Source organism: Mobula birostris, chromosome 5 (genome assembly GCF_030028105.1).
Source record: "Mobula birostris isolate sMobBir1 chromosome 5, sMobBir1.hap1, whole genome shotgun sequence".
Taxonomy (NCBI): domain Eukaryota; kingdom Metazoa; phylum Chordata; class Chondrichthyes; order Myliobatiformes; family Myliobatidae; genus Mobula; species Mobula birostris.
In genome coordinates, this window is record NC_092374.1 from 131,198,410 (window position 1) to 131,221,746 (window position 23,337).

Below are 23,337 nucleotides of genomic sequence, written 5' to 3' on the forward strand. Positions count from 1 at the left end.
ATTGTGACTCACAGACCATTTGGTTCATTAAGGCATAATGGTTCCCCACAGAACAATACAACAGTCTTGCATCCTTATTTTCCATACAGCCTTACAACTCATTCTGTCACTGTCACCACCATCATCAACATCATCATCATCTTCACCTTGATTAATTTACCATGATGCTCTTTAGTTTAAGCTGCTTACTATTCTTTATTTAATTTCAAAGTTGTGCAGGTTAGTAGGTTAATTGGTCATAAGGGTATAATTGGGCGGTGCAGGCTTGTTGGGCCAGAAGGGCTAGTTACTGTGATGTATTTCTAAATAAGTAATAAATCTTTTGAAGGAACATTAACATTTTTCTCCTTCTTTAACAGGTTGCTTTGTTTGGTATAGACATCTTATCTGCCCTCATTACTCGTCTTCAGGATCATTTCAAAACCCACATTGGCACAGGTATATCTCTTTCTATTTCTTAAACGGTTTGATGCACTTGAGTGTGAGATCACTATCATACTATGATTGTCTAACCCATAATGTATCTTTGTAATCTCTCCTTGGAGATTGACATGGAAGAACCTACCTGGGGAAGTGTGAGGTGGTGCACTTTGGAAGGACAAACTCCAAGGCAGAGTACAAAGTAAATGGCAGGATTCTTGCTAGTATGGAGGAGCAGAGGGATCTGGGGATACATGTCCACAGATCCCTAAAAGTTGCCTCACAGATAGATAGGGTAGTTAAGAAAGCTTATGGGGTGTTAGCTTTCATAAGTCGAGGGATAGAGTTTGAGTCGCGAGGTAATGATGCAGCTCTATAAAACTCTGGTTAGGCCATACTTGGAGTACTGTGTCCGGTTCTGGTCGCCTTACTATAGGAAGGATGTGGAAGCATTGGAAAGGGTACAGAGGAGATTTACCAGGATGCTGCCTGGTTTAGAGAGTATGCATTATGATCAGAGATTAAGGGAGCTAGGGCTTTGGAGAGAAGGAGGATGAGAGGAGACATGATAGAGGTATACAAGATATTAAGAGGGATAGATAGAGTGGCCAGCCAGCGCCTCTTCCCCACGGCACCACTGCTCAATACAAGAGGACATGGCTTTAAGGTAAGGGGTGGGAAGTTCAAGGGGAGTATTAGAGGAAGGTTTTTTACTCAGAGTGGTTGGTGCATGGAATGCACTGCCTGAGTCAGTGGTGGAGGCAGATACACTAGTGAAGTTTAAGAGACTACTAGACAGGTTTATGGAGGAATTTAAGGTGGGGGGTTATATGGGAGGCAAGGTTTGAGGGTCGGCACAACATTGTGGGCTGAAGGGCCTGTACTGTGCTGTACTATTCTATGTTCTATTATTCTTCCTGTTGCTTTGCTCAATGTTTATTGCTCATTCAACATCGGGTGAAGTAAACCAAAGTTATCCAAATTTCTGTAAATAAACTGTTGAATGCTGTGGCTGTATTCTGCACATTCAGAAGCCAAACTCCAAGGCATCCTCCTACAATCACCTTAAAACTATGCCCCCTTGTATTAGCCATTTTCATCCTGGGGAAAAAAGTCTCTGGCTGTCCACTTGATCTATGCCTCTTACCATCATGTGTACCTCTATCAGATCACCTCTCAGCCTCCTTCGTTCCAGCAAGCAATGCCCCAGCTTGCTCAACCTATCTTTGCAAGACATGCTGTCTAGTCCAGGCAGCATGCTAATCAATCTCCTCTGTATCCTCTCCAAAGTTTCCACATTCCTTCCAACCAGATCTGAACCAGGACCTAACCAGGGGTTTCTTGATGCAACATTACCTCATGGCTTTTGAACTCAGTCTGCTGAGTAAAGAACACAACAACCCTATTAACAGGTGCCTGGCCTGCTGAGTTCCTCCAGCATTTTGTGTGTTGCTATTAACCCTTTTGTTACAGTATATGTGCTAAGTTGTATACATCTTGGGCAATGGTGGATGGATGGTTGAGACAAATACTGCAGGTGATGAAAATTGCAAATCAAAACCATGCTGGTAGTATTCTGCAGATCAAGCAGCATCTGTGGCAAGATTCAATGTTTCAGAGATGGTGTGACTGAAGTATTGCCTATACAGCTTAATATGTCCAATGTGTTCTGCTCTTATATGCTGGTGATGGTGGTAAACAATATATTTTAAAATGTTGAGAATTTTCCTGTTAAATTGCATGTAACCTCAAGATGACATGAGATGCACCTACCTTAACTGTACTAATTCATTTTAAAATGTGTGTTTCTGCAGTATTACCTAGTCTAATAGACAGACTAGGGGATGCTAAAGATCAAGTGCGAGAGCAAGATCAGAGCCTCTTATTGAAGATTATGGAACTGTCTGCTACCCCACAGGTATAACTAAAAATGCCATTCTTCTGCTGCTGTTGTGTATTGTTGTCTTGTTATTAGTAACACCTGATAGCTAATGGGACCTGCTAATATTGTATGTGTTCTGTTTGTGTTTCCAACTAAAAATGGGCAAGACATTTAATTATGAGAGCTTATTGTGGTTGGTGGCAAGTAGGCTAATAAAATAGATGTACACGTATTTGGATGATTGTTTTCGATCTCTGCAGCTGTACTAAACATTAGAACTTGCTTATCCATCACTTTTTAACGTGTTAACTTGCTTTTAGATGACTATAGCTTTTAGATGACTATAGCTTTTTAAAGAATTGTTTTAATTTCGAGTAGATTTTCATTTTAAATAGAATTAGTTAATTTTAGCTTCAGCTGGCAAATTTAAATGTTAAATGTGTACGGTGTATATTCATGACTGTACTTGTGTTTTCTTCTAATGGAACATTGTTATCTACTTCCTGCAGTATGTTTGGGAACGAATGTTGGGAGGATTTAAACACAAAAATTTCCGAACCAGGGAAGGAATTTGCCTTTGCCTTATTAGTACATTAAATACGTAAGTAAAAATAAAACTAACCATAAAATATCTAATATTTTTATTATTTTATATTTCAATACACTTCACCTGACTGTTTATTTAAAGAATTTTTTTCTTTTCCCAGTTATGGTGCTCACAGTTTAACTCTGAGCAAAATCGTACCCCATATTTGTAATTTATTAGGAGATCCTAACAGTCAGGTAAGCTAACAGTCTGTTTTAAATGGAAGTGATATACCTTTGATGACTGCAATTCTCTGCTGAGTAATTATTTCAAATGACTGCTGTATCATCTATAGAAAGAGGTCCACTTTTCTGTATGATTTCTTAGTCATTGACCACAGTTGCTGAACACTTCCTGTTTGGAATGTCCAGGAAAGGATATGTCAGGAAAGTATATAAATAAAACTATTTTTCCAGTAATGGAATCTGAAATAAAGCTGAAAAGGGTGGAGGATATTCAGCAAATCAAGCAGCACTTTTGAATGAGAAGTCATGAGCTAAACTGGGCTCATAAAAGCTAATGATTGGAGAAGAGCATTTATGTGGGTGATAGCAGGAGGAAATGCCAGAATGAGGAGAAGAGGGGAAACATTTCTACTGGAAATGTGAAATTCAAGGTTGGAATGACACATTTTCAATTGTTGAATCAATTGTCAAGTAAGTATAGCTACAATGTGTCTGGTGTGAACCAAGGTGATGTTCCTGAAGCTTAGGTTGTCCTTCAATGGAACAGTGTAAGAGATGCAAGTTAGAACAGCGTGAGCATCTCTGCGATGAAGAATGGAGTGACAGATAGTAAAATTCAATCCTTGATTGAATGCGTTTTTGTGAAGTAATCCTATAAGCATATTTCTGTTTTTTTTTCCCGTTGCAGAAGAATGCAGTGTGACCACACAAGTTTTCCATTTTCAATGCCCACTTCTTTTGTCAAGGTGCTTTCTCTTATAACTGTAGGAAATGTAATGTCTCCCCTTCAATTTTTTTTTCCCTCCTTGCTTTCCAGTGGAGCAAGCACACTTTCCGCATGAAACTGCTGCTTCCATGATGTAATTACAAGTTGGCATATCTGGTGCTCTGTAGAATGTTATATAAGGATTATTCACAGCAACTTTTACCTGGTCATTCAGGGATTCTTTTATCCCTGTGATTTGGAAGCTACTCAGTTGATAGAGCCATCTGTTGGCTAATAGAGGCACTGCAGGTGTAGCACTATGCCATCTGTAGGATGATAAAATAACTGCATCTTTACAGTGCTCTTTATTGTATCTTGTTTTGGTAATTGTGTCCAAAGACCATTTTTTGAAAAAGAAAATTTAATCACTTATGTAACCCTCAGATAATTCAAAGGATTTTACAGTCAGTGAATTGCTTTTGAAATAAAGCCACTGTTGCAGTGTAGGGATCTGAGCAATCAGTTACAGCCAAACTTTTGGATGAATCTATTAACTATTTAACAAGTTCAAGTAAGACAAATTAAATTTCTAGTTGACTAACTGGCAAACTACTTCAGTTGTTGCCAGTTGGGGAAATGGAAGCTGAAGATTTACATCTATGGCAAAATGTCTCTAGGTGCAGAAAATCTCTAAGGAAAATGCTATAACACTTGTCAGGCAGAACCTGCAGAGAGAAATTTAATCTCTCGTCAGATAGATTCTGAAGCGCTGGTTCTATTTCTCATGGCTGCTGCTTAACTTGCTGAGTGTTTCCATTTGTTTTGCTTAAATTGGATAGATTATCTGCAGCAGAATTTAAGGTCAGCATGGGCTGGCAAGAGGCTCCATGCTACATGGCACTATGTATCTAACTCTTTGAATGTTGAACTATGTGACCACAGAGTTGCTATGTGATTAATTTATAATTAGTTACAGTAAATGTTTTTCTCTTTCTGCATTTTGAGCTTCTTTTCTAATATTAATTGTTTATAACATCAGGTCCGTGATGCAGCAATAAATAGTTTAGTAGAAATTTACAAACATGTAGGAGAACGGGTCCGAGCAGATCTTCACAAAAAGGGGCTACCACAGTCAAGGTAAGCAAAAAATACCTGCCTTGGGCCAAAGTGCCTTTTGTGCATTTTATTTCTTTCAGATATACTAACATTGCATTCATTATATTATTGTGAGCTTGTTCTTTTGATCTTTCATAATGATCAAAATTGAATTAAAATGGTGCTGATTTTCCATTTTCCAGAAGTTGTTGGCTGCCTGTGTTGTTTTCTGAGTGTGGTGTAATGTTTTGTTAGCAGCTGAGCTCCTGGCAATGTAGCATGACTGGATACAGCATGGGGTCTGCCTCTGTGTGCTTATTGAACTGTAATAGCCCCTATCAAAAAATATCTTTCTAACAGGCAATTAAATGCTTATGAAAGTTCTACGAAACAATTATTTAAAAAGCAAAATCAAACTGTTCTTTTGAACATTTAAAACAATTATCTACACGTGGCTTCAGTGCTCTAAAGTGATGCAAACTTAATTTAAAAAATACTTGCCTCTTTCTGGCAGCTGATTTTTCTCCCATTCATTTGAATAGGGGCTGCTTTGTACAAGACGACTGCAGGCTTAGTGAGGAGGCTTTCCAGCCTGAGAGCAGGAAAGTCAAAGTCAAGTTTGTTCTTTGCAGAAGTACGTGTATGCACAGGTGCAGTGCTGTGAGAATCTCTCCAGCAACTACATCACAATCGCATAGCATATGTGATAATTTACACAAACATAAATTATACACAATTTTTACAAGAAACTACATTTAGAACCAAACAAAATCAAAGTCCTATTTTAGTGCAAAGTAGTGGAAGTGGCTAAATTGTGATTAGGATTTTACCGGTTAGCTCAAGAACCCAATGATTGATGGGGAGTAGCTGGTGTTTGACTTCACTGGGAGCTGTGGGGGAAAATGGCAGGAGATGAGAATCTTTGCTGCCTTCTTGAGTCAGGGCCTCCTGTAGATACTACCAGTGGGAGTGGGGAGGGGGAGCGCGCAGAGGGATGTGTCAGAATTCACTACACATTACGCTTGGAGTGTTCCTGTGCATTTGAATTGCTGTACCAGACCATGTTGCAATCAGTCAGGATACTTTCAATAGTATCTAATTAGAAGTTTGTTACTGTTCATGACAAGCCTAACCTCCTAAGAAAGCAAAGGTGCTAATGTATTTCCTTGTGATTTCACCCATGTGCTGGATCCAGAACAGGTCATCTGACAGGTTAATGCTGAGGTATTGAAAGCTGCTGATTTCCCTTGATGTAGACTGCTGCATGTTTTCCCCCTTCAATCGGCTCTTCAGTTTTACTGACATTTAGTCAGAGGTTGTGTTTGGAGAGCCCGCAGGAGATTATTTCCCCTTCATCTCCATTAAAATTCAGTGGAGCAGTACTGGACCATCAGTGATGACAAGATTAAAGATGCACTGCCACCTCAGTGCAGTATCAGCACTGGAAACCATGGCTTTTATAGGGATAGCTGGTTAGATCTCTCCACTAATACAGGGATCAGAGTGGAAGACCTATTTCATTATTTGTAGCACTCCTAATATGAAGTAAAGCATTTACAATAATGGCTACTTGCTGAGTAAGCAATCTGATTGAACTGCATTGGGGAAAATGTAACAGCAGTCTGATCGTTTTGATATTCAACAGCTGTAGTACCATCATTGCACCTTTTAAGTCTTACAAAATTTTATCTTTGCTTAGAAGTGAAATTTATCTCCTTTGCTTACTGGTAAAGACATTGCAGTTCAAAACTGTTTTCATATCCTTTCATTCTCTACTTTCAGATGCTTTTGGATCTTGTAATTTTATAAATCTCTATCTTTGTGGTACATTATTATGATGTCCCTTCCATCTGATTGGTGTTGAGTTATTATTGCTTGGTTTGACTTTATTTCAATAGGTAAGGCTCTGGGAACTGAATGTGCTATTGCTCCTTTCCTCAAAGTTCAAAGTAAATTTATTATTTTAGTACATGTGTTACCATATTCAACCCTGAGATCCCCCTTTTTGGAGTGAGGGCTGGAAATAAGGGCCTGAAAAATAAATTGACTTCTGAGCTAAAATTGTGACCATTATTACACAAGTACACAAAAACATAAGAAATAGGAGCCCATCGAGCCTGCCCCACCATTCAATAAGATCATGTCTGATCTGGCCATGGACTCATTTCCACCCACCTGCCTACCCTACTATGCAAAAATCTATCCAACCTTATCTTAAAGTAGCCTCCACTGCTTCATTGGGCAGAGAATTCCACAGATTTACCGCACTCTGGGGAAAAGCAGCTCCTCCTCATCTCCCATCCTAAATCTACTCCCCTGAATTCTGGGGCTCTGCCCCCTAGTTCTATTCTCACTTCCAGTGTAAACAATTTTTCTGCCTCTATCTTATTTTTTGCTTTCATAATTTTATGTTTCTGTAAGATCTCCTCTATTCTGAATTCCACCAAGTACAGTCCCAGGTGACTCAATATCTCCTCATAGAAGGAATTGTAGAAGGAAATTTGTGTTTAGGAATTAAATGTAACCCTGAGTTTAATAGATATCTACTCAAGACACACAGCACCTTTGTGCTCAAGTATATAATTTTGTATTATTTGCAGTACAATTTTCAACCAATTTTGGTCACAATGAAGAATCTCAAGGGGATTTTGAAGTAAAAGTTTTCATCAAGTGATGCAAACTATACATCTCAACTTGTGATTGTGTTTATTCTTTGTTTCTGTTAATTCTGTTTTTTAGTTTATTTTTTATTTACAGTATGTGAATATTGCTGGAATGTATTGCTGATCCTAATTATTGTTGAATAGCTGAGAAGTGGATGGTCCAGGGGAGGTTCATGAGAATGATCCTGGGAATGACAGGGTTAATATATGAAGTGTGTTTGATGGCTGTGGGCCTGTACTTGCCAGAATTTAGAAGAATGAGTGGGGATCTCATTGAAAACTATCAAATGTTGGAAGGCCAAGATAGAGTGGATGTGAAAATCTTCCCTACAGTGAGGGAGTCTTGGGCCAGCCTCAATCCAAAGATGTCCCTTTAGAAGAGTGATGCAGAAGAATTTCTTAAGCCAGAGTGTGGTGAATCTATGGAATTAACTGCCACAGATGACTGTGGAGGTCTAGACAGAGTAGGCATGGAGAGAATGTTTTCTATAGTTGGAGAGGCTATACTAGAGGGCATAGCCTCAGAATAAAAGGATGTTCCTTTAGAACAGAGTTGAGGAATTTCTCATGCAGGGGATGGTGAGTCTGTAGAATTCATTGCCATAGATGATTATGGAGGCAAAGTCATTTGATATATTTAAAGCGAGATTGTTAGGTTCTTGATTAGTAAAGGTGTCAAAGGTTATGGGAGAAGGTAGAGAATGGGGTCGAGAGGAATAATAAATCAGCCATGATGGAATGATAGACCAGACTTGATGGGCCAAATGGCCTAATTCTGCTCCTACGTCTTGTGGATAGTTAAAAATCAACTAGATTGCGTAGAAATGGCCAATTTTTTTTTAAAGCGCATTGGTGAACCAGTTGGGCTTTTATGGCAATTCTATTCTCTCATAGTAAACAAGAATAGCTTTGTTTTCAATTCTGTGTTATTGATTGGAACTTTCATGTCCCAGCTATTCGTGTCTGATCTATTTTCAGGATGCAGATCTTTTGACAATTTGCTGTCACATTTTCCATTAATTTGAGATGCCTAGAAAGTATATGACTCTTAGCTTTGGGCAACTTACCCAGGGTACAATTTTTTTCTCTCTGGATGCTATTTCTCAAATATATTTCACTGTAGGAAGCACGAATTTAGTAGCAAAGTTATACCCATGAGTTATATGAGCAAATATTTGCAGAGATTGGTAGTGTTAAGAGTGCCAGCAAGTTGATTTTGATTATTACTTTATTCAGAGTATTCTGGATGAAACCATCACTAATTGCTGTATTTGGCTTGTCTCCTGAACTAATGAAATAAGGGTAAGATTTTATACAGTTCCTCCATTGCACAATGTTTATAAATCTACATCAAAAGACAATTTTTGATGAATTTAATGAAAATACTTTTAGATAATGCCAATTTTAGGTGAGAAAGTAGTTGACTGACTTTTATGCCTTGATTTGAAAATACCAAATCCTGAAGATAGCGTATCTATTTTTCTTCGATGAGCCATGGATATTTTTGGATAAGAATAAATTTATCTTTGGTCAGTCTGATTCTCGTTAACGTGTGTGTGTGTTTTTACCCCTCTGATAGTACTTTAGCATAAAAAAAAATTTGGTGGTCCTCAAATACATTGAAGAGTTTTTTTTTATCATGGTCAACATAGGATCTGATTGCTTTCAGAAGTAATGTTAATTCCTGGTCATGGGAGATTTGCTCACGACTCAAGGATCGTGTTCATTTCTGACACTGTTGGAAGAGTGTGAAGTGCCTGGACAGGTGTAGTATGGTCCAGGGTCGAGAAAACTTTTGAAAGATAAAGGGCTTGGGTAAACTGAATAGGGGGAGTATTTCATTTGGCAGAATAATGGGGAGAGAGAACCTTAGATTGGTGAAAATAGCAAATTTTGCAAGCAGCAAGTGTATGATTGGAAATTCACTATTTAAAGGAAGTTAAGCAGTGTTAGCAAAGAAACAATGTATAAGTATTTGGGCATTATTTTTAAAAAGGAGCCAAGCAGGGACTGAAGCTAACTTGGAAGCTTAGTAGCAAGCCACACTGGACTCTGGGCCATTTGGCTACCTCCTGTAAATAAAGCAGGTAATTCTGTAACTGACGGCAGCTTTGTAGTCACATACCTAAGAATGGAAATGAAGTAACTGATATACAGATTCTGACTGCATTGTAATCTTGTGGAAGCTGTACTATCATAAGTGATAGCACCTTTTACAAAATACACTTGCTGTAGAAGCAATTGAAAGCCTTGTTGAAAGACGCGTAACTGAGTGTATAATTAGTGTGTTGTTAACAACTGAATGGCTTGGTTTTGTTCTTTTGTTCCTATAATAATGACTTCTGAGGTATATGTGCCAAGGAGGGAGGTACCCTATCACCATCAACTCTTTTAATCTCATATAGTGATTGTTATTTTAATCTCTTAATTCTGAAGAAGACTATTTATGAATTGTTCAGAATACGGTGGATTCTGGTTAATTGGGACATATCAGGACCAGCCAGTACATTTTGGCTCAATTATCTGAAGTTTCATGGAAATAGTTAAAAAGGTATTAAAAGACTGTTTAACTGAGTATCATTATGTATTTAGATGAAATATGGGACAAATTGGAACACCACCAATACTACTACAGTATTTTGAAACTGTGTACTACTTCAAAATAGTGTATGCTGCCATGTTCTTTTCACTGTAAATGGAAAAAAAAATCAGGCACCTAGTACAGATAATGGACTGCCTTCATTGCCTTCCTGCATGAAGAAGTGTCAAGATTCAGTGCTTTTTAATTCTATGTCCATTGACCTCAATGAATAATATAACACAAGCATATGCAACTGTTTACTCTAAGCATGATGTAGTTTCTAACAACCACGCAAATGCCTGCCACTGACAATAGTTAGAAACAGTTTGACAACTGTTTTTGTCCCAATTGTGTGGCATTGTGTCCAAATAAACAAATGAATCCTGGCAATTCTCTGGATTAGTTTTTGTTCTTTGAATTGTCCCAAATAAGTGTCTACTCCGATTAACCAATGGTCCACTTAACCAGAATCCACTGTATTTAATTTCCATTGTTTTAAACTTCCAAGGTTATTGCTATTCCATTTTCTGAAGAATTCTTGTATGTTTGGCCCCAATATTAATATCTTGCAGTAGAAAAGAAAATAAAAGAAATTGCTGAATTCAGTTTGCTTTCCTTTTCTTCTGTCTCCTGTAGAAGAGTAGTGGATTCCAAATATTGTTGGACAAGAAAAATAATAACTTTAGTTATATAGCGTCTTTCTTACATTAAGATGCAGGCTCAAAGTGCTTTACATATTTTGTAAAGTTAAATCAGTTTAGTCATTAAAGATAGAAGACAAAATTAAAGTCATAAGTAAAGACAGATATTGTATAGAATAAAATGTAACTGAATATACCAAATTATATAAATGTATTCAACATCAACAAGTATTATGTAATCCTGTAATTATGCCAAATTAAAAAATAGTTTTTTAAAGAAGTGTTTTGAAGCATTCCACAGTACTAGCCTGGTATACCTCAAGTGGTGGAGTATTCTGGATTTTAGAATAGATTGAATGTATTCCACATAAAGCATTAAATCTTCATTTGTGGGTATTTTCTATATTACTGGCAGTCATTATTACTGATGGTTTAGAAAAACTGTGTATTAATGCGTGTGTATTGGAGAACACTCGTGTAGGTGCTGCCCAGCCTATGGCTCCTTGCAAACAAACACGCAGGCACATTTGCCTTCTGCCTTCCTCTTTCACCCCTCTTGCTCAATTTTGGCATTGCTTCATTTATTAGCTCCTGCACCTGGTTGCCTACATGTCATTTTTAGCAGCAGAGTTGACAATGGCAGTCCTTGACTCTGGTGGTGGCATACTGAGCCATGCTTCTGACTTTGGCTGCACATTTAATTATATTGCCACTCTTTCTTTCCAGCTGTAAACCTGGCTGTTTTCCTAACTGTTTTCCTTGTTCTTCATTTTGGCTGCATGTTTAACAGTGTTCCTGATGCATGCTGTATCCTGCCCATACTGTCCCTGACTCCAGTTTCACTTGATGCCACTCATCCACCATTCAAGCCACCCATCTAACCATATTCCTATGTTTTTCCCACTCCCAGTACTGGCTGCTGTTTAACTGCATTCCGGTAACCAACTTTGGTTGTTTGCCTAAGTGTGTTCCTTATTCCATGCACCAGTTGCACAATTAATTGTTCCTTCAAAAATCTTCTAAGAGAGACAGATATAACAAATGCAAGGCTCAACTACACTGATATATCATATCAGGCTTTTGTGCGATGTTTCCTGGATTGGGGCTTGAGCCCACAAGATTCTGCTTAGCTTGTTAATTTTACCAACATCTTGAAACAACTTATCCCTCCAAATTTTACTCTGCCAAGATACCTTTTGGCCCTGTCTCAATCTCTGCCACAGCTCTGGGCCTCTATCTTCTCCACTTGCCATGGACCTGTCCAACATTTCATCCTCCACTGTATCCACACCTTCAACCACCCATTCTACCTGGTTTCATCCATCATGTTCTAGCTAGTCTTCCTTCCCTTCCACCCACCTTCTTATTCTGGCGTTTTCCCCCTTTCCAGTCCTGGTGACAAGTTTCGGTCTGAAACATTGCTTATTAATTTCCATAGATTTTGCCTGACCTGCTGAGTTCCTCCAGCAATTTCTGTGTGTTACTCTTGAAACAATGTTTTCCGATTGACTTGCCAAATGCAGTAATTACCCTAATTTATTATTGATTTGGTAACATCTCAGGGTCAGGTTTAATATCACTGGCATATATCATAAAATTTATTGTTTTGCAGTAATATATTGCTATACTTGAGTAAAAAAATCTACAAATTACAATAAAAATTTATAAATTAAGTAGTGCAAAAAGAGAGCAAAGAAAGAGCAAAAAGAAAAAAAAAAACAGTGAGGTAGTGTACATGGATTCATTAGCTATTCAGAAGTCTGATGGTGGAAAGGAAGAAGTTGTTCCTGAACTGTTGAGTGGGTGTCTTCAGGCTCCTGTACCATCACCTTGATGGTAGCAGTGAGAAGAGGGCATGTTTTGGGTGACGTGGTCCTTAATGATGGATGCCACCTTCTTGAGGCATCACCTTTTTAAGATCTCTTTGATACTGGAGAGACTAGTGCCCAAGCTGGACCTGATTGAGTTTAGAACTTTCTGCAGCTTGTTTCATCCTGTGCCGTGTCCCATCCATAAATAGATGGTGATGAAACTATTTGGAATGCTCTCCGCAGTACATATGAAGAAATTTGCGAGTGTCTTTGGTGACATACCAGGTCTCTTAAAACTCCTAATGAAGCTTAGCTGCTGTTGTGCCTTTTTTCTGTGATCGGATCAGTGTGTTGGACTCAGGACAGATCTTCAGGGATGTTGATGCCCAGGAACTTGAAACAGCTCACCCTTTCCACTACTGATCCCTCAATGAGTTCTGGTGTGTGTTCCCTCTACTTCCCCTTCCTGAAGTCCACTATCAATTCCTTGGTCTTGCTGACGTTGAGTGCAAGGTGATTGTTGTGACACTGCTCAGCAAGCCGACCCGTCTCGGTGCTCAGAAAGTGTCACTTTGTTAGAAACATAGAAAACCTTCAGTACAATACAGGCCTTTTGGCCCACAATGCTGTGCCAAACATGCACTCACTTTAGAAATTAGCTAGGGTTACCCATAGCCCTCTATTTTTCTAAGCTCCATGTACCTATCCAGGAGTCTTTTGAAAGACCCTATCGTATCTGTCTCCATCACTGTCACTGGCAGCCGATTCCACGCACTCACCACTCTCTGCGTGTTTAAAAAAAACTTGCCCTGACATCTCCTCTGTACCTACTTCCAAGCACCTTAAAACTGTCCACTCGTGTTAGCCATTTCAGCCCTGGGGAAAAAAGCCTCTGACTATCCACATGATCAAAGCCTCTCATCATCTTGTACACCTATCAGGTCACCTCTCATCCTCCGCCACTCGAAGGAGAAAAGGCCAAGTTCACTCAACATATTCTCATAAGGTATGCTCCCCAACCGAGGCAATATCCTTGTAAATCTCCTCTGCACCCCTTCTATGATTTCCACATCCTTCCTGTAGTGAGGTGACCGGAATCGAGCACAGTACTCCAAGTGGGGTCTGACCAGGGTCCTGTATAGCTTCAACATTACCTCTCGGCTCTTAAACTCAATCCCACGGTTGATGAAGGCCAATGCACCGTATGCCTTCTTAACCACACAGTCAACCTATATAGCAGCTTTGAGTGTCCTATGGACTCGAACCCCAAGATCCCTCTGATCCTCCACACTGCCAATAGTCTTACCATTAATACTATATTCTGCCATCATATTTGACCTACCAAAATGAACCACCTCACACTTACCTGGGTTGAACTCCATCTGCCACTTCTCAGACCAGTTTAACATCCTATTAATGTCCCAATGTATGGGTACCTTATCAAATGCCTTGCTGAAATCCATATACACTACATCTACTGCTCTACCCTCATCAACATGTTTAGTCACGTCCTCAAAAAATTCGATCAGTCTTGTAAGGCACGAACTGCCTTTGACAAAGCCATGCTGACGATTCCTAATTATAGTATGCCTCTCCAAATGTTCACAAATCCTGCCTCTCAAGATCCTTTTCCATCAACTTACCAACCACTGAAGTAAGACTCACTGGTCTATAATTTCCTGGGCTATCTCTATTCCCTTTCTTGAATAAGGGAACAACATCTGTAACCCTCCAATCTTCCGGAACCTCTCCTGTCCCCATTGAAGATGCAAAGACTATTGCCAGACGCTCAGCAATCTCCTCCCTCGCCTCCCACAGTAGCCTGGGGTACATCTTGTTCAGTCTCGGAGACTTGCCCAACTTGATGCTTTCCAAAAGCTTCAGCGCATCCTCTTTCTTAAAATCTATATGTTCAAGCTTTTCAGTCTGCTGTAAGTCATCTCTACAATCACCAAGATCCTTTTATGTAGTGAATATTGAAGCAAAGTATTCATTAAGTACCTCTGCTGTCTCCTCCAGTTCCATATACACTTTTCCACTGTCACAATTGATTGGTCCTATTCTCTCATGTCTTATCCTCTTGCTCTTCACATACTTGTAGAATACCTTGGGGTTTTCTTTAATCCCGCTTGCCAAAGGCCTTCTCATGACCCCTTCTGGCTCTCCTAATTTCATTCTTAAGCTCCTTCCTGCTAGCCTATATAATCTTCTAAATCTCTATTTTATAGCCTTTATAATCGCTACCTAGTTTTTTGAACCGTTTGTAAGCTTTTCTCCTTGACTAGATTTTTAACAGCCTTTGTACACGACGGTTCCTGTACCCTACCATCTTTTCCCTGTCTCATTACGCAAAATGCCACTCAAATATCCCCTGAACATTTGCCACATTTCTGCCGTACATTTCCCTGAGAACATCTGTTCCTAATTTATGCTTCCAAGTTTCTGCCTGATAGCTTCATATTTCCCCTTACTCAAGTTAAACGCTTTCCTAACTTGTGTGTTCCTATCCCATTCCAATGCTATGGTAAAGGAGATAGAATTGTGATCACAATCTCCAAAATGCTCTCCCACTGACACACCTGACCAGGTTCATTTCCCAATACCAGATCAAGTACAGCCTCCCTTCTTGTAGGCTTATCTACATATTGAGTCAGGAAACCTTCCTGAACACACCTAACAAACTCCACCCCATCAAAACCCCTTGCTCTAGGGAGATGCCAATCATATTTGGGAAATTAAAATCTCCCACGATGACAACCCTGTTACTATTACACCTTTCCAGAATCTGTCTCCCTGTCTGCTCCTCTCTGTCTCTGTTACTATTCGGTGGTCTATAAAAAGACGCCAAGTAAAGTTATTGACCCCATCCTGTTTCTAACTTCCACGCACAGGGACTCAGTAGACAATCCCTCCATAACTTCCTCCTTTTCTGTAGCCGTGACACTATCTCTGATCAGCAGTGCCATGCCCCCACCTCTTTTGCCTCCCTCCCTGTCCTTTCTGAAACATCTAAAGCCTGGCACTCTAAGTAGCCATTCCTGCCCCTGAGCCATCCAAGTCTCTGTAATGGGCACAACATCATAGCTCCAAGTACTGATCCACGCTCTGAGCTCATCTGCTTTGTTCATGATGCTTGCATTAAAATAGACACATCTCAAACCATGGGTCTGAGCACATCCCTTCTTTATCACCTGCCTATCCTCCTCCTCACACTATCCCTGGGCTTTCTCTATTTGTGAGTCAACCGCCCCTTCCTTCGTCTCTTCAGTTTGGTTCCCACCCCTCAGCAATTCTAATTTAAACTCTCCCCAATAGCCTTAGCAAACATCCCTGCCAGTATATTGGTCTCCCTCGGACTCGAGTGCAACCCATCCTTTTTGTACAGGTCACACCTGCCCCAAAAGAGGTCCCAATGATCCAGAAATCTGAATCCCTGCCCCTTCTCCAATCCCTCAGCCACACATTTATCCTCCACCTCACTCTATTCCTTTATTCACTGTCGCATGGCCCAGGCAGTAATCCTGAGATTACTACCTTTTTGAGGTCCTGCTTCTGAACTTCCTTCCTAACTCCCTGTTATCTGTTTTCAGGACCTCCTTCCTTTTCCTACCTATGTTGTTGGTACCAATATGTACTGCAACCTCTGGCTGTTCACCTTCCCAGTTCAGGATATCATGGACGCGATCAGAAACATCCCATCCCTTGCACCTGGAAGGCAAGCTACCATCCGTGTTTCTTTCCTGCATCTACAGAATTGCCTGACTCACCCCCTAACTGTAGAGTCCCCTAATACTGCTGCCTTCTTCCCTTCCATACCCTTCTGAGCCACTGGGCCAGACTCTGTGCTAGAGGCGCGACCACTGTTGTTCTCCTCCCCCCCCCCCCCGCCCCCGGTAGGTAGTTGCCCCTAACAGTACTCAAACAGGAGTACTTATTGTTAAAGGGGACAGCCACAGGTGTACTTTCTAGTATCTGACTCTTACCCTTCCCTCTCCTGACTGTTACACACTTACCTGTCTCCCGAGGCCCAGTGTGACTAACCTGTAGCTCCTCTATCAAATCCTCACTTTCCCTAACCGGACGAAGGTCACCGAGCTGCAGTTCCAGTTCCCTAAAGCGGTCCCTAAGGAGCTGCAGTTCGACACACCTGGTGCAGATGTGGCCGTCTAGGAGGCTGGCAGTCTCCTGAACTTCCCACATCTGACGCCCAGCACAAAACACCGGCCTCACAAACATACTTCCTGTTTCTATTCCTCACAGGTAACTTGCCTCGACCTGTTATCGCCAAAACCCGAATCAGCCAAAACCCTACCATTCTGCCTCAGGTCACTCTTGTCGATGACTGCTCTGCTAGGCAATGTCTCCCTTTTATGCTTGTTGAACCTTCTCTGTTATTTAACTCATGATTGTGTGCAGTTTTGATCCCCTAATCTGAGGAAAGACATCCTTGCCATAGAGGGAGTACAAAGAAGGTTCACCAGATTGATTCCTGGGATGGCAGGACTTTCATATGAAGAAAGACTGGATGAACTGGGCTTGTACTCGTTGGAATTTAGAAGATTGAGGGGGGATCTGATTGAAACGTATAAGATCCTGGAGGGATTGGGCAGGCTAGATGCAGGAAGATTGTTCCAGATGTTGGGGAAGTCCAGAACGAGGGGCCACAGTTTGAGGATAGAGGGGAAGCCTTTTAGGACCGAGATTAGGAAAAACTTCTTCACACAGTGGTGAATCTGTGGAATTCTCTGCCACAAGAAACAGTTGAGGCCAGTTCATTGGCTATATTTAAGAGGGAGTTAGATATGGCCCTTGTGGCTACGGGGGTCAGGGGGTATGGAGGGAAGGCTGGTGCAGGGTTCTGAGTTGGATGATCAGCCATGATCATAATAAATGGCGGTGCAGGCTCGAAGGGCCGAATGGCCTACTCCACCTATTTTCTATGTATGTTTCTATGATTGGTGCTTTGGCTATATCCACCGATAGGCCGCGTACAATGGACAAATGCTCTCGAAGCTCCCTTTTTAAATATCTGCCGCTAACCTGAGAGAAATCCCTCAGGGTAAAGCTCTTTTGATGCTGCTGATAGGCCAAGGACAAAGGCTCTTGAAGCTCCCTTTTTAAATAACCACCACCGACCTGTGAGAAATCCCTCTTGGTTATACGGCAATGCATGGTTAAGAGTTATAGTCATTGCATTACCTATGCTTGTATTATTTAGCTAAATTAATTGAAATATAAAGCTTTGATTTTTATGGTAGATGTAATTGAGTTGATGGAAAGATTGTTGTCTGCAGCAGTGCTTGTATTCTTGTAATCAGTAGAGGTCTGCAGTAGGTGCTGACAGCTCTATCTTTACTCTTAGCTGTGTACTTATGAAGGAATGTAGCCTGGCTGCATCTCTGCACATTCGTAGAGGTCAGATTGTGTCACAGACTTGGACACAATCCATTGCACATTACTGAATACAGATCAGTAAGAAGAATTGTTATATTTAATTGCTGAATGTTATAGACTGATAACTGTCAAAACTGACCAGTGGGACGACAGGGTAAAGGACATGTACTACAATATTTGGAAAATTAAAAGTCTCTCATTTGGCCCAAGTATACTTCGTAACTCAATCTGATCACTTAAAGGAATAAAACATGGGATGAATAGGAGGACATAAATTAATTATAAGCCAGCTGAATTTGAAATGGTTGTTAATGATATTTGTGCCTCTTGTTTTAACTTGGCGTGCTCCTGTATAATTTTTCAGTAGCATTGTATATCTACAGTGGATATCCGACTTGCTATTAGAAGCCAATAGAATTTTTCTTGTTATCGAAACCTTGTGAGCTGCTTAGGATGAAACAATGCATTTTGCATATTGTATAAATATTATATTGCATTTCAGAATCAGGTTTATTTTCACTGACGTGCTTTGTGAAGTTTGTTGTTTTGTGATTGGTTTGCATTTCACCATGCTAAATGACTGGGTATATGATTATTAAAGTAATTAAAGTACATTTTATCCAAATAGTGTACACATTGATCTGTAACATTACATGCTCAGTGTGGTTTGCCATACTTTTGTAATCTATCCTACAGTGATTTTACCATGCTAATTATGAGGCAGTTAAAATATGTATGTAAATGTTTGTGGTAAACTGTTGGGTAAAATGTATATAATTCAGGATGCTGAAGGATGGTGCTGCTTCTTTCCTCCTCCCCTACCCCGCCCCCTGACTTTGCTAGTGGAGTCTCAATTGTTTTAGATCTCTATGTTGATGGTGGGAGCACTTGTCATAAAATAATGAACTGAAGTTTATAATTATGACAGCAGATTCCATGTGTACTCATGCATTCGGGTAAATTGGTTATCTAAGAAGAATCTGACAGATAATTCCTGTTGTAAGTTCAGATTGGGCCAGGCGATCATTGGTACTACAGGCCTGCATGTGGTATATATGCAGCTTTCAGACTGATTAATTCATGCTGATACAATTGTATTTCTATGCCATATTGACTGTACATACTATTTATTACAAATTACTATAAATTGCACATTGAGCCAGAGACGTAACGTAAAAAATTTTTACTCTTGTATGTGAAGGATGCAAGTAATAGTCGATTCAAGTTCAATAAGATGGTCAAGGGGTGTTGTAAATGAACATGGCAGAATATCCAATAATGCTGAATAGAGCCGTCCCCTGTGGGTGGCACTCCAACTCTGGGACCCCCTGAAGTTTGGTATAGATGACTCCAATGTTATGGCAGTTCGAGTATGAAAATTCATCCTCTCAGAAATTGCAACTCACCACCAAAAAAATCTAGGGTATGGAATAAAATCACACTTCAAAAAACAATTATGTGGTGTGGCGATTTATTTTCTTTCACTACTCTCATGACTCGATACCTGCTCAGATAACATAGGTTTGTATTATGTTAAATTGTGATATGGACTAGGAATGCAATCTCTCAATAACTTTTAATAATAACTCAATAACTTTTTACAGAAATAAGATATATCAGATGATGTTAAAATGTGCAACCTTGACAGCTTTCTCTTTCATCCTGCATTAACTGTATCCATCTGCCAGCCTCTAACCCAAGGAAAGGATCAAATTAGATGTATAACAATTCAAAGGTTCTATTCTCAACCTTTCACAGATTACTACAGTTCCCAAGATTGCCTAGTATTTTGTTTTGCATTAACCTTCCAGAATACGTGGTCTTACAGGATTTCTTCCTCCCCAAAATGCTGCTAATATATACCAAGTTTGAAGTAAATTTATTATCACAGTACACATATGCCACCATTTACAACCTGAGATTCATTTTCTTGCAGCCATTCGCAGTAAATACAAAAAGACACAATAGACTCCACTAACAGGATGGGAAAAACAACAAATGTGCAAGAAGACCATAAACTGTGCAAATACATAAGGGAACAAAATGAAATAATAAATAAGTAATAAATATCGAGAACATGAGATGAAGATTCCTTGAAAATCAATCCATAGATTGCGGGAATAAATCAGTGATGGGGCGAATGAAGTTATCCCATCTGGTTCAAGAGGCTGATGTTTAAGGGCTAATAACTGTCCCTGAACCTGGTGGTGTGAGTCCTGAGGCTTTTGCACCACCTTCCTGACGGCAGCAGTGAGAAGAGAGCATGGCCTGGATGGTGGGCGTCCTCAATGGATGCTGCTTTCCTGTGACGGTGCTTCGGGTAGACGTGCTCAATGGGGGGGAGGCCTTTACCTGTGACAGACTGGGGTGTATCCACTACTGTGTTTTAGACTTTTTCATTCTAGTACATTGGTGTTTTCCTATCAGACCATGATGCAACTGGTCAATGTACTCTCCACCACACATCTTTTGGACATGCCCAATCTTGGGAAACTTCTGAGAAAGCTGAGGCACTGCTGTGCTTTCTTCCTAATGGCAATGATTTTTGATCTTGATACTGATGTTACTATGCCTTTCCATTTGTTTCTTGGTGAAAATGGTGATGCTTGGAACAGTTAAGATGAAGAATAAAGTGTTATGTAAATTTGCCAGGTTGGAATTATTGGTTTAATTCAGGAGCACAGGTTTCTATTAAGCACTGACTGGAGCTTGACCCTCTGAGCTCATTGTAGGTTGATTGATATGGTTGAAATCATAATTCAGTAATTTGGATTGGGCAGTAAAGAAATGGGGAGAAAAAAAATTCAGAGTTTGCAATTTGAATGCTTCTGATGTTTAGGATTAACAGCTATCTTTTTCAGAAAATAATCAGTTCTTAAGATTATCCATAGTCAAACAATATCGCATGACTCAACATTCCTGTACTTTGAAACCGAATAATGATTATGAGTTCATGTTTAGAGTGAGTTGCATATTTCTTTCAATGGGAATGATATGATGTGTGTTTTTATTGAAACTTAATTTTATATAAATAAACAACATAAAATTTGATTTATGATTTTTTTGCTTCATGAAAATGTAGTAGTAGATGCTGGTGCTTATTGAGTAATATTCCTTGTAATGAAATGCAATTTAATTGTATTCAATTAACATTTACTATTTGTTCCACAAGCTTATTGTGATATTATTGCTTTGTTTTGGGTAGGTTGAATGTAATTTTTGCAAAATTCGATGAAGTTCAAAAATCTGGAAATATGATCCTTTCTTCTGCAACTGGTAAGTAATTTAGACTCTTGTTTTTTCAGCTGTTTTGTGCTATATTGAATCCTTTTGTAGTTTTAGACAGAAGAGGTTCTATTTTCCTTTAAACATATTTAGATTTATTTAAAAACTGCAGAAAGGTTTGATATAATTATGCTTAATTGACTCGGCAATCAAAGCTGAAATTTAATTTTGAATATGGTCCTATGGGAATGTTTTGGTTTTAAAGCTAAGTAACATTAACTCTTGCCATTTAGAATGTATGATGCTGGGTGGAAAGAATGCTGTTACTAAAGATTATTGCTTTTTTAGGTTGTAGGTAGTTTTTCTTTTATAAAAAAAAAAAAAATGAAACTTTGTTCATTCGGGTATTTTGTATTTTCTGGAAGCTAAATTCTGAGTTATTGAAGTATTTGAATAGTGAGATATGTTTTAAAATGTTTTATGTGAGTTGTCTGTAATGTAGCATTAGTTGGCCACATCCTTATTTCCTGATGGAGTGCCAATACATGGCCATTCAGATGGTATTTGTGCAGTTTAAAGTCATTGACTTGTTGGAACTGGAAAATTGTATATTTTTTAAAATGCAGAGGCAAGGAGGGAGAGCAAAAATAAATAGATGGGAAAAAATGTCTAATAGGGTGAAATTAGTCACTGAGTGATAGAAAGGATTATAGGACAAAGTGTCTGACAGTAAGGAATGAAGGAAAAGATGGCCAAAGGATAACAAGATGCTTTGAGAGATTCTTCTGTGATAATGCCAGAAGTAGGCATGTTTACTGATTTTATAAAATGCTCAATTGTATTTGCAACTCCTTAGCAAATGAAGCAGTCCTTACTTGGATGCAGCATGACCTGGGCAGTGTTGCTGTTTGGGTTGATAAATGGTACATAGCATTAAATGTCATTGCCTGGCACAATAAGAGACAATCAGGCCACCAACCATGACATTCAATAGCATGAACGATCACCTGGATCTCCCGCAATCAGTTCTAGGTCACCATCAAACAAACTTAACTGGATCAGTTGCAAGAGGAGATGAGAAGTTTGGTGTCCTTCAGCAGCTGACTTGCCTTCTGACACTCCAAGGCCTTTCCAGCCTTTAGAAGATGCAAGTTGGGCATGTGATGGAATGCTGTCCCCATCCTTGGAAAAGTGCATGTGCAGCTCTTAAGTTGGTCAACATCTTACAGACCAGAGGGGCTACCTTGAGTGGATACCCACCCAGTGCCCCTCAGTACTTATTCCTTCTACTAATGCACATCTGCAAGTTGCGCAGGCTACTCCAACAGGATGTTTCAAACTGCGAAATGATAAATGTAGCCGGTGCAAGGGAACCTGCAGGTGCTTTTGTCAGAATTAGGTTTAATCTCCAAATTGGAGTTTGGACTGGCAGATGTGTCTCCAAGCTGCACAGCAATCCTGGTTTGGACATATGTTATTTTCCTTTATTGGTTAGGGGTCTAAATCCTGGAACTATCTATCCAACAACACGTGGGAACATTGTCACTAAAGGGCTGCTGTACTTTTGCCACTGGCTTCTCGAGCATTAGGAGATGCAGCCCTTTTAGGCAAAGCCCAGATCCTGTAAAATAAAAGAAGTATGACATTAGAGTGATAATCAGAAACTTGATTTGGAAAATTTGAATGTCTTTTGTTCACAAGGCTGTAATGTATTAAAAGATAAGATGCTATTCTTTGAACAACTTTGGAATAGTGTGGGAAACCAAGGTCAGAATGGAACTCTGGCTGTGAATTATTGTTTTGTGACCAGAGCTCAAGTCTTACAAACTATGGGCCATGATTATCAAACTTGCATTGTAAGAAGACTTGTAACGCCCTTCAGGGAGACCATACAGACAAGCTGTATGGATGGGTGACTGATTAAATTTAATGCTGAGAAGTAGTAATGTTGACTTTTGATGGCTTTAAGAAGCATTATAAGCTAGTGGATGCAATTTTAAAACTGGTATGACAACATAGACTAGTGGTACATGTGCTCAGTTCATTGAAAGTTTCAGTACAGACTGAGAAAGTGGCTGAAAAGGTACATGAGGTGTTCAGTTTATGAAATGATGAAATGGAGTAAAAGTGCAAGAATGTAATGATGAA

At 39.6% G+C, this 23,337-nt stretch overlaps 1 protein-coding gene across 9 annotated transcripts in view; it reads left to right on the forward strand.

The window, feature by feature from the left end:
* clasp1a (cytoplasmic linker associated protein 1a) overlaps positions 1 to 23,337 on the forward strand; it is a 296,574-nt gene that overhangs the window by 68,115 nt on the left and 205,122 nt on the right. For all 9 annotated transcript variants that reach the window (XM_072258680.1, XM_072258685.1, XM_072258683.1 and 6 more), the window contains exons 3-8: positions 360 to 438; positions 2,235 to 2,338; positions 2,812 to 2,903; positions 3,010 to 3,085; positions 4,819 to 4,916; positions 21,170 to 21,240. In XM_072258680.1, the coding sequence (XP_072114781.1) occupies positions 360 to 438; positions 2,235 to 2,338; positions 2,812 to 2,903; positions 3,010 to 3,085; positions 4,819 to 4,916; positions 21,170 to 21,240 (520 nt within the window). The remainder of the gene's footprint in view (positions 1 to 359; positions 439 to 2,234; positions 2,339 to 2,811; positions 2,904 to 3,009; positions 3,086 to 4,818; positions 4,917 to 21,169; positions 21,241 to 23,337) is intronic.